This window comes from Capsicum annuum, chromosome 1 (assembly GCF_002878395.1).
Source record: "Capsicum annuum cultivar UCD-10X-F1 chromosome 1, UCD10Xv1.1, whole genome shotgun sequence".
Classification (NCBI taxonomy): domain Eukaryota; kingdom Viridiplantae; phylum Streptophyta; class Magnoliopsida; order Solanales; family Solanaceae; genus Capsicum; species Capsicum annuum.
This window is the reverse complement of record NC_061111.1, coordinates 253,321,242-253,337,689: the sequence shown is the minus strand read 5'-3', so window position 1 is coordinate 253,337,689 and position 16,448 is coordinate 253,321,242. Positions and strand designations below refer to the sequence as shown.

Here is a 16,448-nt window from a genome sequence, read left to right as displayed (position 1 = left end):
ATTTTTGTCACTTTTTTGTGCTGACTTGGTACTTTTATTGCATAAAATGGAGCCCACTTCAAAGGCACCACGTCAGCTAAAAAGGTTGACAAAAATAGCTAAAATTTAGTTCAGGGTAGTAATAGGATCCCGTAAAGTTCAAATTATTAACAAGGGAATCCTGTTGCACATAGTCCGAGCTAGAAGTTGAAGTTTATGGGTTCGAAATTTTAGTTCTTCTAAGTTGTTGAGACGTTCTAAATTGATTATTTGTACTTACTCAATGAATATATTAAGAGAAATGCAGGACCTCGACCAAAGTTATTGAGTTTGATCTCTAGTAACACGGCACATGGCAAAGCTCTTTTTAAAAAACCACCGTTAACAAGTAATGGCATGGATGAACTTGTTTTGATGATTTACAAACAAGAATTCAAGGAATCAGGTCCGTGCTGATTTAACAATCAAAGGGAAACGCATACAGCTCTAAGTTGTATTCCCTGTTTTGGCTAGTAGTGCTGCAGCGGTGATGTAGCTGTCTTGCTGACACCTGGATTAATATTCGTTAGAATTTCACTGAGTATGTTGTTGTTTTTGGCAAATTTATAACACGAGATTGGTTCAGGTGTTGGTTATACTTACCTTACCAATCCTAACGAGACACCTATCCAATTGAATTTACATATTTTTCTCGATTTATTTTTGCAAATAAAGAATCTTTCTGAGACATTAAAAGACACTCATGAGTGGTCCAAATTGAAAGTTGCTCCAATAATTCTGCCTTTCTTATGTTACTGTACAATGGACATGCTTTCTTCCTTTTTGGAAACCAAAAGTAGTGCTTCTTATCTTATCTCTTAGCTTTAAGATTTAGAGTTGATAGACCTCTCGTTAAACATGTGATGCATATATACCCTCAACTTTTAACAAAAATAATGTCATGTGACTTTAACAAAAACTCTCACCAAATATTGTCACCCCTGAACTCAATTCTAGCATATTTTTGTCATCCTTTTGGGATGGCTTGATACCTTTATTACATAAAATAACATCTATGTCAAGGGTGCCATGTCAGTTAAAAGGATTGACAAAAGGTATCATGTCAGCACAAAAGGGTGACAAAAATACGTTAAAATTAAGTTCAGGGTAATAGGTCCCCTGTGAAGTTGAAGTGTGTCGTAGCAAATTTGATCATAGTTCAGGGGTACCGGATGCTTTACTCAAAAAAAATATATATCACCCATTTTCTTTAACTCAGCCTCTACAGTGTTACTCCAATAATTGTCATTGCCTTTTTCTTTACTTACTCTTTTAGTTCTCAGAATTCTATATCAAACAAACAAGAATAAGTCAGTTTAGCTTTATTTGATCATCTTTTCATATCAGAATAATTCAATGGAAATAATAACTACTGTTGTATCTACTTGTGTTGTTGAGGTGGGGAGGTTTATGTGTAGATGCATTTATCCTAAGATTGAAAATGTTGTTTGTTTCTCATTAAATATTGATAATCTGAGAAAGGAAATGGAGCAGCTAACAGAGTTTAGAGATGATATCGAAGCGAAAGTGGAAGTAGCGGTGCGAGAAGGCTATAAGCCAAACCCAGATGTTATCAAGTGGATCAAAGATGTTCATGAGCTGGAGAAAGAATGGGAGTCTATGCAAGAAAGCATCACAGCGGCGAAGTCGCTTACATATAAATGCTGTCCAAAATGCAGCCTTCGCTCGGAAGTCTCCACTCAAGCACGGAACATCCGAGATCAACTTTGTAGGCTTAAAGAGGTCGGAGAAAACCATGGATCCAACTTGGTGATCGAAAATTACCAGATGAAAAAAGTTGAGCACATCCCGGGACCATCAATAGAAGGCCAGCCAGCTGCAACAAGGAATCTCAACGAGCTCCTACGACTATTGGAAGATGATAAGGTATTAATTGTTGAAATTAAATCTTAGATTAGTAATCCTAAATTTTAGAAAATTTGGTAAGTGGATATATATTATTAGACTTTATGTTTTGAGTTTAAAAAAGTAAATGAATGTTAATCCTATCCAGTTAATAAAGGTCATTTAACAAAAGATCCCCATTTGATGAGTCATACAATTTAGTATTATATAAGAAATTGTTCATAACTAGTTCAACTATTTTTAATTTGTCTTGTATTTTTAATTAGTGGAGACATAGGCTTTCCAATAAAATCTTAAAATCTCTTCTAAAAATACTTTAGAAAATTTGAAAAGCATATGCATTTTGTGGAATTCTAAGAAGCTAATATAACCATAGAATACATTTGTCACACTAAATTGTCTAAACGTTAATCGATTCAATATTATGCATTTTGTTTTATAACAGAACACAATGCATATGCAAAGAAATTAACAAACTTGAGATCAAGAGATTATAGTGATCAAAGCCTCCATCGCTCTTGTTTCACTAATTTTCTAAATTTCTCCTGTGTGTTCATTTCACTGGGTAAAGTTATTTGGATTTTGAATCCTTTCAGGTATGCATCATCGGTGTGTGGGGTACCGGAGGAGTTGGGAAAACTACATTGGTGAAGAATCTGAACAACGAGCTCTTAAAGAATGTGCCAAGTTCCAAACTGTCTTTTGGCGTTGTGATATGGGTTACAGTCCCCAAACCGCCAATAGACGTAAGAAAGATTCAAGAACAAATTGCCAGTAGATTAAACCTGAAGGTAGATAAAGAGGGAAGTGTAGAAAGCATTGCCAGCAAAATCTGTGAAAGGCTCGAGAAAGAAACGAGTTTTCTTCTCATATTGGATGACGTTTGGGAAGCTATAAATTTGGATTATGTAGGTGTGCCCCAACCTGAATATCCCGCAAGAAGCAAGGTCATTATAACTTCGCGTTTTTTGGATGTTTGTAAGCAAATGAGGACAGATGTCGAAATGAAGGTTTACACATTGGATAAGGATGAATCTTGGCAACTGTTTGCCAAAAATGTGGGAGATATTGTCAATCTGGAGCAAATCCATCCGTTGGCAAAGGAAATTGCAAGAGAGTGTGATGGTTTACCTTTAGCCATCACTGTTGTTGGATCATCCATGAGAGGGAAGACGAAGGTTGAGCTCTGGGAAGATGCTTTGAAATCACTTAGCATGTCTGAACCTCATAGCAAAGTTGTAGAAGATAAGGTTTACAAGGTCATCAAGTGGAGTTTTGATTCTTTAGAATCTCAGGATATTGAATTATCCTCAGAGCAAAGAAGGAAACATGTGAACAAAAAGAGAGGTGATATTCGAAGTTGTTTCTTATATTGCTCCTTATATCCAGCGGCTATTCCGACAGATGATCTCATACATTGCTGGTGGGGGGAGGGGATCCTCGGTGAACATGACATGTATGAAGAAGCCTACAACAGGGGAATCACGTTGATTGAGAGTCTAAAAGATGCCTGCTTGCTAGAAGCCAATGAGATGCATTATGTTAAGATGCATGACGTGGTTCGTGATGTTGCCATATGGATAGCTAGTACCTTTGGGAATGAACAGACTTTTGTTTTTCAAGCTGGAATTCGGTTGACTGAGATATCGTCTATTAAAATATCAGCTTCTGTCAAGAGAATATCCTTCGTAAGCAACAAAATTGAATGTCTACCTGATTGCTTTACGAAATGTCCAAAGACAACATCTTTACATTTGCAAGACAATAAACCCCTCTACAGAATACCCCCGGAATTCTTTTTGGCATTTCCAGATCTAAGAGTTCTGAATCTGAGGGGTAACACTAGTATTAGAGCACTGCCTTCTTCCATCAACAGTTTATGTCAACTACGTGCTCTAATACTAAAAAATTGCTCTAACTTGAAAAAGTTACCACCTGTTGCTAATCTTCACAATTTGCAAGTGCTTGATTGTTATAATACAGAGTTGCGTTGTCTGCCGCAAGGAATGGACAATTTGACAAATCTGAGGCTATTAAATATGACAAATTCGAGGCTATTAACTTTTCCTAGCGACGGTAATCTGTCGCGTAGCTGTCTTGGAGCGACCTCTTTTGATGAGATATCATCTCTACAGAATCTGACTTATCTTTCTATTAGAGTGGATAGCTCATCATGTTTCAATAGAGATTACACCTGGATGACTAGATTGAAAGGATTTCTCATTGAAGTTGGGGAAACTTTAATTTATGTACCATACAACAAGTCAATGAGGGCGATAAATGTCTACAAGTGTGAAATTTTCAGTAACGGAGAGCTCTCAGGCATGTTGCAGTTTGCTTCAGATTTGCACTTGCACGACTGCATGGGTCTCAGGAAGTTGATTTCATACAACACTTTTAATGGATTAAAATTACTAAATATATACTACTGTTTTTGTTCTTTCGAACCAGTGGAAGGAGGAAGTGGACAATTTGACCCTTTGCCAAATCTGGAATATCTCAACCTCTGTTATGTACATAATTTAAAGAGTGTTTCTGATTTCGGTCAATATTTGGGTCTAAGATTTTCTAAATTACGCCAACTGAATATCACTTATTGTCCCAGTTTAACATGTCTTTTCAACTATGGTGGAACTTGTTCTGTACCCAAGCACTTGGAAGAAATTATAGTTGACGATTGCCGTCAGCTGGTAGAGTTGTTTGTGCAATGCAGCTCAAGTGATCAGGCAACACTTGTCAACTCAGAAATTCCAAGAGTTCTGAAGTTAAGTTTGTACAAAGTTCCCCAACTAGGAACATTGGGGGAGCCACAGAGTATATGGGAACACTTGGAGGAACTCACAGTGAACAGTTGTGACGGATTAAGGAAGTTGCCTCTCTCTATTCAAACCTCGGAAAACATCAAAATAATAAAAGGAAAATCAGCATGGTGGAGCCAGCTGGAATGGGATGATGAAAACTTCAAGGAAAATTTAGAGCATTCTTACAAAGAATGGTATTACCCATGACAGAAGGATCAAAGTTGAGTTGTTTCCTCTGCATCTCAGGTGATGTGCCAATTAACTTTCATATTTTCAATTGTCGATGGTATTATATTTTATTATTTGTCCTCTAATATCCTCCTTTGCAGAGCTAATTTGGGCCTCTATCGTTCTTCTTAAAAAGGGTTTATAATGTTCATGGTTATTTCAACTATTGCTTTAATGTTTTGGATTAAAAGTATCTCATTGTTGATACTTTAACATAGTTTGTTAATACATATTACAGACATTCTTCATAATTACATTGTTATAATCAAGTCATTTATCTCCCTGGAAAAACATATGCTTTTACAAAAATATTTTTAGACATTGTTAATAACACTAGCATGATTGGGTTATCAATCAAATGTTAAACAAGTTTATTGGGCTTCAATTTTTGTCGTTTCATTCAGGGAAGAAAAAAGAAAAACTTATTGGAAGCTGCATTGAAGGATGTTCGTCTGAAGACATTTGGCAAAATCGAGCCAATTGATTGTACGCCGGAGATGTTTGCTATTGTAACTCTAGAGGGCCAGCATGGGGTGGAAGTAGTTCTTCAAGAAAGTTTTATAGATCACAGTGATCCTTATGTCCTTGTTAGTCCCTCCAAGTTGTAAGTAATAGGACCCCATTTTATGTAATAAAGGTGCCACGTCGGCACAAAAGGAAGACAAAAATACGCTAAAATTGAGTTCGGGGGTAATAGGACCCTGTGAAGTTGGAGTGTGTCGTAGCAACTTTGGCCATAGTTCGGGAGGGTACTAGGTAGATGCTTATCTCATTGTTTTACATGAAAGATGAACAGAGTCTTCTTTCTTTGATCTTTTTTATTAGTTTTCCGCTTAACTTTGCGCTGTATACTATGCTATGGTTTGTTAATATCACTTATTGTTTGTACTATTTGTGCTTTCTGATTCCGATATTTTGATTATTTGAAATCGGAGAGCGCCTATTACACATTTCTGACAATGGTTTCTCGTGTTGTAATAAGGTTCATCGTAAACAACTGAGAATTTACCGTAAAAGAAACTTCTCTACCTTAGTACCGTTATAGTTGCATATTTACAGCGTGCACACCCTATAGGTTACAGCGGATGACATATACACAAGACAAAAAGGGCATCCCGGTGCACTAAGCTCCCGCTATGTGCAGGGTTGGGGAAGGGCCCGATCGCAAGGATCTATTGTACGCAGCCTCACCTTATATTTCTGCAAGCGGCTGTTTTTACCAGTTACTTTGAGGCTCCCCTTCCAATGTATCAAATACTGATTGTGATGCTAACTGGCTTGACAATTCAAATCCGGATCATCGACTGTGTTGAAGTACAATGTGGAAAGTTTGTCATCAAATTTCGAAACCAGTTGATGGACAGACAATCCACAGTAACGCTTGCCCAGTCGAGCTAGAAAAATGTCAATTATTTTCTTGAACATGTCGTCTCCTTGGATTAACGGCTGCTCCACAAACTCAACCAGAGGCATCCACTGCATCAGAAAAAAGAAAAGGCAGCTCGTGTAAATGCAAAGTCGCATAAAGCTACTGACTTAGAGTCTAACTCAACCCCGAAAGCCAGCTCATGAGATGATGATTGTCCAAAAATATACGAGGAAACAACATCTTATTTTCGCAACCGATATGGGGTACTAATGCACTGACAATAGGACATGCAGGACCAACATTGTGAAACACAAGATTGGACTTAGATCTAACTCAACCATAGTCTTGCCGATTATCAATTCGTGCAATATGCGTACCTTAGCAGCCTGAATTTCTAGATCATCAGCCATGATCTGTTTCGACAGAGCTCTTAACAGGCAGACGAAGAACAAATCTGACTTTTCAAAGGCCACATTGTGAGCATGCCTGAATAAGGACATCGAAAAATGTTAATTCAATCAATGGCCTCTTGATCGTAAATTGTAAAATCAACAATAGCGTCCAAAGCTAAACAACTGCGATTGCCCTTTGACAAAGGTGTAGAGTGTGATTTCCCTAAGTAGCATGAGTTAGAGCAAGAAACTGAATTAAGCTTGAAATATCCTAAAGAGGACAGTAAAGTCTAGCAAAAAGTGGTTCTACTCAGTTTCTCGGACTCTCCAAAAATGTTGCCGCACCCGAGTCGGATCCTTCAAAAACACACTATTTTTGGAGGATCCGACATGCATCCATCGACATTTTTGAAGAGCCCAAACAACATAGGTTCTACATTCCGTGTCTGAGCAAAGTTGCTTGGGTAGTTATTTTATCAGCATTTCATGTTCTCATAAGATTTCTAATATAGCTCTTCCTATCGATAAAATTATGGTCGTTTGAAGAGGAAGAATTTTGTTACCTGAAAGCCATAACCTCCACAAATTCAGTATTAATCTGGAGAAAATAATGACAAAAGATGAAAAACAGCGTTTAGATAACGGTTGCTATCGTTATGAGTTGCTAGTTCAGGCAGGAGATACATTAAGTGAAAATTTCTTACCCCGGTTTCCTCCTTCACTTCTCTCACAACTCCTGTAAAGATCTCCTCGGACTGATGTTAACGCAAAAACTAAATGTAGTAAGTATGCAGATTTCATGTTTCAATATTTTGCGTTACAGGAACATACCTCAAGAATGAAACCGGTTGGTATTTTCCAGAGGCCTGAAAGAGCCGGTGCAAAATGTTTCTCTTGCACGACGAGCACCTAAAGCAGTAAGTTTATCAGTCTAAGAGACTACACAAAGGATTCAGAAGTTTGTGAATATTACTGCTATTAGAAGGGACTTGCAAACAGAAAAATATACACCTCATTTTTGTCGTTGATCACAAAACCTCCAACTCCGACTTGATGAGATGCATTCGAAGGAAGCATGGAGGGTTCCTCCGGAATCCAATAAGTCATCATGACATATCCTCTTTCTGCATGATGGTATTCAAATCCTTCCTACAAAATTTAGTGTGTGATTGTTACAGAATCTCGAAAACTATATGTTATTTTGTATAAGATACCGTAGTTGATCTTTTGAGTCGGTAAAGTTCCCCATTGATTGGGTAATGAACTGGCGGTTTATTTATATGGACTTGGGAAATCCTTTGCTCTTGAGTTTATCTCTTCGGGTTGAGTTGTGCCATTTGTCATATCTTTACATGATATCATGCACCAGTTCTATCGTCATGATTTTCATTGAGTCGAAGGGGTTCAACGTCTACTATATATACATAAAAACTATTTTTGACCATGTATGACCCCCCCTAGTTCAAAGGAGGCTCCGCCACTGACGACGCCTGATCCTCCACAAAACCGTGACCTCCTTATTACTCTTCGAGGTGCATGTACTTGAATATCCACATATATCACTGCTACTTTTGTTTACTTTGAATAGTGAGACTAGTAAATTATTCTCCATGTGTAATGGAGCCAATGTCTCACATTGGAAAAAAAGAATATGCTAAGGGGGCTCCACACATGGTTTGTTTCCTCGTTGGTCACGGCAGGCCCCCACGCATGGGACTCTCAATGAAAGCACCAAATGTTATAAACCAAACAGGAGAGTCCAACTCATAAAACCTATCTAATAGGTGAAGAACTCATTTGACTTATAACCCCCTTAGCATTTCTCTTTTTTATCAATGTGGGATATTGGTTCATTACACATATCTTGAGAATTACAATCACTATTAGCCACCATTCAACATCAGAAAAAGGAAATACCTTTACTGCAATAGGAACTAGATCACATTTTTCCAGTGGTAGTTTAAGCCAAACTCCCTTCTTCCCCTGCATCGCCAAGAGCCATCGATTACCAAAAGGCGTTTTATAAGTTTACTAGTAATATACCAAAAACTACTACACCTCATTCCTAAACAAGTTTGAGTTCCGGTTATATGAATTCGTCAGGCTATAAAAAGTACTAGAAGTTCTCCGTATTTCCTACTGGCATAAGTCTGTTATAGGACTGACTTGTACAAGCATAGGACCAGAAGTAAACATACTAACATGACAAACACACAATCTTCAACTATTGGTATCGATCGCCTATATGTTACTTCGTTGATTTTTCAAGTCAAATGCAATCGCTTTCTCTTGTTTATTAATCAACATCAAACCACAAACCATATCATGAAATTTTTAGACTAGACGATGAAAAGAACCTTCGCTTTCCAATGAGAGAGCGATGCGCGAAGCGCAAAGGTAAATTTGTCAGGATCGGATGGTAGTCTTTCTGGGTTGACGAGTACTCCTCCATATTCATCGTCAGAGGCATCGAGTACCCATGTATCTCGAAAATACAAACTTGTATGGTTCGCGCCATTTATCCGATAAGAGAAAGTATCCATTAAGAAGTTCCTCTTGCTTACTGATCTTGTTGTATCATAAGAAGTGCTTGAATAAGAAGCCTTCATCATAAACCTCCCTGAAGGTAAAACAGAAATCTTACAAAATTATAACTTTATGACAGATACAAACAGCAAAAACATTTCGAACCCAAGGGCTATGTTGCTCGGACTCTTCAAAAATGTCAGTGGGTGCATGTCGGATTCTCCAAAAGTAGTGTATTTTTAGAGAATCCGATACGGGTGCGGCATCAAAAGTGAAGTGTCCGCGCAACTTAGACCAAGGGTGTCGCCTAGTGGTCAACAAAGTGGATTGAGAAACATGAGGTTTATGGATCAAATCCTAGCAGACAGAGGCGGAGCCAGCCTAGTAATGGGGGTTCGGCCCTTCAACGGAAAATTATATTATTAGTACATGGTTAAAATGATTTTTATGTGTATACTGTAGATGTTGAACCTCCTTCGATGAGTTTTTCTTCCGATTTTGAACCCCACAGAAGAAATCCTGGCTCCGCCTCAGCTAGTGGAGATAAAAAAACACTAGGTGATTTCTTCGCATCATCAGTCTCTAGTCTTGGTGGACAGAATTAGTCGAGGTGTGCGCAAGATAGCCAGGACACCGTGGTTATAAAAAAAAAAAAGCAATATTTCCCATTTAGCAGCAGCAATGGTGTTATCTAAAATCACATTGATTGATAGATGATATTCTTCTTAAGGAAAACAGCTCAGATATGTCATCGAACTATTAGAAATGGCACTTCTGTGCCATCCGTTATAAGTCTGGCTCATCTATGCCACCGTCTTTAAAAGTTTGACTCATTTATGTCTGCCGTTACAGAAAGTTCCATTTGTGTCATTATTTTTGCCACATGGGGGTCTTATTAGAAGTCCACATCACCAAATCTAAATCAGATTCATTAATTGTGTCGTATTTTATTTTAGTGAGTCCAATTTTTAATTTTGGTCTTAAGTAATAGTGGTTGATTTGGATTCTATGATGTGGACCTCGAATAAGGGGCCACGTGACGAAAATGGTTTTGCAAACCCACCGTTACAAAATAATGGCGCAATAAGATTTTCTGCAACTGCAATGACATAACTGAGCTAAACTTTTAAAAGCGATTGATATATATCAGCCAAACTTATAACGGATGGCATAAACTTAAGATCGTCTTAACACAGAACAAAAGATTTTGTTAATTCTAACTTTTCATATTACATATATCTTTAGTTTAAAATCAAAAGATTCAAAAAATCTTTTTTATCTTTTTCGAACTTCGTGTCAAGTAAAAAACAGACAAACAAGTTGAAACGGAACTATCAGTAAAGTACCTCTATCTCTGCAAGAATAGAACTTGGGAGCCACATTAACACCAAACATCATGAGCTTTGAATCAAGAAATGAAGTAGAAAACTTCATCAACCCCTCCATACCAACTGATTTATTAATATAGAAGAAAATAATTCAAGATTCTGTAACAATGTGAATAACCAAAAATAATGTAATTCTTTTTTTGAGAAAAAGAAAATAATGCAAGATTCTGTCACAATGCTAAAAGCAAGAAAACTTCTTGGGTATTTCACTACCCAATGAAGATATTAAATAGTAGTAATATAGTTTTTGGCATTTAGAAAAAAAGAAAAAACTAAAATATCTATGATTAAAAAGGAGATATATTATGTCATGGAAAATATTGGCATAAAGTTAAACCAACAAAGCATGTGGTTGAAAATGCACAACAAACAAACAAACAACAACATGCAAAACCAACGAGGGTTGTGGTATAGTGGTGGGACTGCTCCACTCTTAACAAGAGGTTTCGGGTTCGAGCCCTAGGTATGGAGAAAATCCTGTTGTAGTGCTACCCGCATAATGGGCTTGCAACGCGCGATCCGAATTAATCAGAACTCCAATACAGATACCGGAAACCAGGTGAGAAACAAGAAAAAAATGCAAATGTATACAGGCTGTACCACTACTTTAAAGGTAGAGAATTTGTTTTCGATAGACCCTCAGCTCGAGAATAAGCATTACAAACTAATACAAATATAGAGAACAAAATGGTTGACAAAATGAACCTTATATGAAATATTATTGAAAATGACCAAAAACAAGATGAAAATTAGCTAAAAGAAAGATATTTTATGGGTGTAGAAAATGAAGTGAAAGAGACATGGAAAGAGGGAAATATACATATTTAAAATGATGAAATTGTGTGTCTGAGATCTACGTCAGTGATGGAGCTAGGATTTTCATTGAAAGGGTTCAGAAGTATATACACAAACTAGTCGAAGGAGGTGCAACATTTATTATATATGCATAAAAAAAAATTTAACCATGTAAAAATAATATAAAATAATATAATTTTTCGTCGAAAGGGGTTTAACATTTAGTATATCAGTCTCTCTATATATAGAACATTGGCGCTTTGTCACTTGGACTAGATAGCACTTTGGTATTGTAAGTGTATTGAACTAGATAGCACCTTGGGGTATTGTAAGTATATAGAACTAGATAGCACCTTGGTATTGTAAGTGACATATTTAATATTTACTACATCAGTCTCTCTATATATAGAAAATTGCTTAACAAAAAAAAAAACCTAAAAAAAATATGCTGCTGCCCAAGATCGAAGCCACGACCTACTACACACAAAAGTGGCGCTTTGCCACTTGCACTAAATAGCGCTTTGATATTATGGGTGACAGATTTAATATTTTAATATATCAGTCTATAGATATAGCTATAGAAAGTTTCCGTCGAAGTTTGCGGGTGGCGTGCCATCCCTATCGGCCTTAATAGATCCGCCCCTAGGTTCAGATGAACCTCAGAAGTAAAGGTAGCTCCGTCACTGATCTCCATACACTCTGCCCTTCTCATATATCATTTTGCGGGATTATATTGAGTATGCTATTGTTATTGTAACTTTGTTTGATTTTTTATTAAAATGAATTAAATAACTTATCTCACTTATGGAAGAAATGATTAACTTAACTATTAATCTTATATTATTTAGTTATACTAATACTTTGGATAAAACTATTAACTAATAAATCTCAAGCTTTTATGAAAGTCACACTAATTTAAAAATATTTTTAAAATATATTTTTCATTCACAATCAAACGAGACAAAATATTTTTCATGGAAATGACTTAAGTCGTATGAAAGATATTTATTTTCTCTACTTTTTGAATAAAAATATTATCTTTTGCCTTTTGAAAGAATATTTTTCAAAATATTTTAAACAAACGAAAATGAGAAAACTATACTCCTCCATACCTAATAAATCCTAAAAAACAAAATAAAACCAAATTATCTATCTGGCCTAGGCCATTGGGTCTCTGGAAGACAAAATAAAAAAGATATTCTTTTAGGTAAAATGTGTCATCATTCATTATACTTTAATAACATAAAATAAAATAAAATAAAATAAAATAAAATAAAATAAAATAAAATAGACAGGTAGGTCATGCTTCCTTATATTTTGATTAATTATCTTAATCATCAACTTTATTTATTTTGATTTCGCACTTGGTGTCTGATGTTCACATTGAAGTTCTGATTAATTCAAATCGCACACTGCAATATTTATCCTAGCAATAACGTTCGCAATAGAATTTTTTTCTATACACAGAGTTTGAACCCTAAATATTTAATTAACAATAAAGCAATTTTATCACTGCACCATAATTCATAATTCATATTGATATCATGAATTATTTTAGTTGTTGGAACACTATTATCGTATCCTCATAACAAAGGGGACATACAAATAACTTTAGGTGGAACTTCACTCAACAATAATATTATTATGATTTGACATAGTGATTCTCTTATTATCCAGTATCCCTATTCGCTTTAAAGTCAGATTAATTTAAATTATGCGCATGAAAATCTCATTTATAAATAAAGCACTTTCTTATGAAAGGCGAATTTATCTCACGTTCTTAAATATATATGAGACCTCTGTTAAGGATAAATGAATACTTATCATTTTATCGATCATTAGAGATATGTAATTTGAGATTTGAAGTCAATAAATTTTTAAAATGATCTAAAATTAAGAATAAAAGGACATTTAACGTCTTATCACAACCTTCACAGTGAAATACGAAGATTAATACATAATGTATATATAATCTAATTTTTAATGTAAAGTCAGACGTAAATTCTTCTTTTTTATATGCAAAAGCACTAAATTTTTTAATAATATTCAATTCAAATAACTCAATTATCATTATAATTTAATCTATTTTTACCTAATTCATATTTGATCCCATCTGGATAAGGCTGTACTGTTAGTCTCTCTTCATTTATATATTTTTTTATTTGTTTGTTTTTACATGAAAAAACAATTTATATTATTTAGGTTATAGTGAAGTCCACGTGGGAACACGTCAAGTTGGATATTTTATTAGGACAAAATATTTTTTTTTAGTGCACATATGATTCTATCCCACCAATAGTGGGAAAATCATCTAGCCCATCTTTGAGCATTATTTAAATTTTAACCAATATTAAAAAATATTTGAAATTTAATTTGATTATGCAAATTTCAGAGTATTCTTCATATGAAAAAAATATTTAAAAATGTTATGATTCGGAAAGATTAAGCAAACCACAAGTAAAAGATAATAAAAATAACACATAGATTTACGTGGAAATTCTTGCGGGAAAAATCACGGGCAGAGGCAGAGGAGGTTTCACTATAATGAAGAGAAAGTACAAAGTGGGAGACATAGTATCAATGACGTGTATTTTTTTAAACACCCAAAACACCTCACTAAATGCACTTATATAATACGTGCATACAAATAAGTCCTAGACCCGATCCCTACACTACTTCCACAGACCCCATTGAAAATCACACACGTGGGTCGCACCGCGAAATTTTCAAGGCCGGATCAACAAAATTCAGGTCACAACTTTAACAAAAAATTATTTAAAGTTTAAAGTAGTGGTAAGGTCGGCATACATTCTAGTCTTCCCAAATCTCACTTGTGGAATTTAACTAAACATATTATTGTTGTTTATCAAATATAGATTGGGGTGAAATGATTCGAGGTTCATCAAACTTACATGCATTCGGTGTATACATCAAACTAATATTTTTTATCATGGTTAAGTAACTAAATTAAGTAAAATACATAGTTAAGTAACATGAACTCTAAATGCAAATAAATGACATGCATGTATTGACTTGGTGTATATATCGGGTGCGTGTAAGTTTTAACCTGGTTGTTGTGTTGATCCTAGATTATGACAACAACGATAATATATCCGGTGTATTCTTGCAAGTAGGGTCTAAGATGGATAGGTAGTGTGTATGCAGAATTTACTCCTACCGTGGAAGATGTGTTGATGCTATCAGCTTGATACAACTAAGTTGTGCGGACTATTTATTTTTGATACCGCATTTACATCGAATTCTTCAAAAATATACTTTTTATGGACAATATAACTCACATTCGTTGATATTTTTGAAGAGTAGAAGAAACATTGGACTCACATACATGGTCTTGTCAGTACAAGAGCACAAATTCCAGAAAAATGTATATCTTATTCTTTCTCATTCCATTTTCTAAGTTTGTATGTTTATTTGGCTTTACATTATTTTTGTTTTTCTTATCTCAGAGCAGTGGCGGATCCAAAAATTTTCTTTAGGAGTTTAAAAAATAAAAATATAACTATGTGAATAAATTAATAAAATATAATTTCAAGAGACGTAATAATATATAGGAAAAAGAAAACAAGGGTTTTAAGATTTTTTGTTAATTTTATATTTTAACTTATTAAAAAGTTTTTTTTATATATATAGTAAGTGAGGTATGCATCTATTTTTTAATAGCTAATGGCTGTAGGCATCTTTTTTTTTTTATAGTTGTACAGAACTAAAGTAGCAGTTGTACAAAACAGTTTATTTATAAAAAAAAATGTAGCCTGGTAGGGATTGAACACGCGATAAGGGTTGTGGTAGCGTCCTAAGAAGCGGAGAAAGTACCACTAAGCTATCCAATAATCTTGTGTCAGGTGGTTCAAAATTAATATATGTACATAAATATAGATTTTCTACTTTATATATACGTCGTAATTTTTTGCCAAGGGGGTTTGGGTGAACCCCCTCGCTACCACGTCGGTCCGCCCCTGTCTCAGAGAGAGTGTTTTCATATCATTTCATTTATCCCTTTGTTGTAGTTACTATTCTGTTACTATCTGTCGGTTTTGTTACTGTCTGTTCTGGACTCCTTTGGACTATTTTCCCTTGAGCTAAGGTTTTATCGAAAACAGTCTCTCTACCTCTAAGGTAGGTGTTATGAAATCAAACAGGAATGGACAATACAGTAAACAAAAGAAAAACAAGATGAACACACAGATTTACGTAAAAATCCTTGACGGGAAAAACCACGGGCAGAGGAGTACAAGGAGGAGCCAAAAAATTCTCAATAACACACGAGAACCGTCATTTAACCAACCTTTTAAATCGTACTTATATAATATGTGCGCACAAGGAAACTCTAAGCTCAAAAACATACAGGTCCATACCCCCAAAAAAGTCTCAAACATGGGTCGCACCGCAATCTTTAGAGGGTTGGATCAACAAAATTCGAGTCACAAACTTTAACAGTAGGGATAAGGTCCGTACACTCTACGCTCCCCTGACTCCAACCTTGTGGGATTATACTGGGGTATGTTGTTGTTCATTGATGTAGCCCTTTTGATACTTTAATGTAGTTATCCAGCTATTTTTTTAACTTAGTTTTTTGTTTCCAAGAGATTAAATATGAGCTGTAACTTGTTTAATCAACTAATCCTTCACTAAAAATTATGTCTTTATAGCTTGTTTTACAACATTTTCACCAGCTTAGTCGAAGATTATACAGGAAGAGGTAAGCATATGCTCGGTTTCTCTTGCTTAGGTTCCGTACTATGTTGCTCGAATTCTTCAAAAATGTTAGTGGGCGAGTGTCGAATTCTCCAACAGTAGTGTATTTTTGGAGAATTCGACACAGATGCATACGACATTGAAAGTTAAAGAGTCCATGCAACTTAGGATATGTAGAGCAAGTAAGGGGTTAATATTCATGTGGATCGAATTAATTGATTATTTCATGTTTCTCGGGCATGTAATATTTTTCTAAATTATGTAAACATGCTTTTAGGATAATATATTTTGCTTGCGTACAGAAAACATGAAAATAAGTAAGAAATCGACTTACTTTTCTTGAAAACAT

General features: G+C 35.3%; 2 protein-coding genes across 2 annotated transcripts; one reads left to right on the top strand and one right to left on the bottom strand.

The window, feature by feature from the left end:
- The first annotated feature begins 831 nt into the window (after window positions 1-831).
- On the top strand, window positions 832-5,804 carry LOC107863166 (disease resistance protein At4g27190). The gene is made up of 3 exons (XM_047401896.1): window positions 832-1,905; window positions 2,481-4,931; window positions 5,318-5,804. The coding sequence occupies exons 1-2, from the start codon at window positions 1,375-1,377 to the stop codon at window positions 4,890-4,892; spliced, it is 2,943 nt and encodes a 980-aa protein (XP_047257852.1). The 5' UTR covers window positions 832-1,374; the 3' UTR covers window positions 4,893-4,931; window positions 5,318-5,804.
- Window positions 5,805-5,917: 113 nt separating this feature from the next.
- Window positions 5,918-10,807, bottom strand: LOC107850859 (nudix hydrolase 8). Its single transcript, XM_016695652.2, has 9 exons — window positions 10,547-10,807; window positions 9,032-9,294; window positions 8,592-8,657; window positions 7,686-7,823; window positions 7,506-7,583; window positions 7,379-7,429; window positions 7,238-7,272; window positions 6,660-6,768; window positions 5,918-6,389 (listed from the first exon to the last, which is right to left on the bottom strand). The coding sequence occupies exons 1-9, from the start codon at window positions 10,644-10,646 to the stop codon at window positions 6,183-6,185; spliced, it is 1,047 nt and encodes a 348-aa protein (XP_016551138.1). The 5' UTR covers window positions 10,647-10,807; the 3' UTR covers window positions 5,918-6,182.
- Between the last annotated feature and the right edge of the window lie 5,641 nt (window positions 10,808-16,448).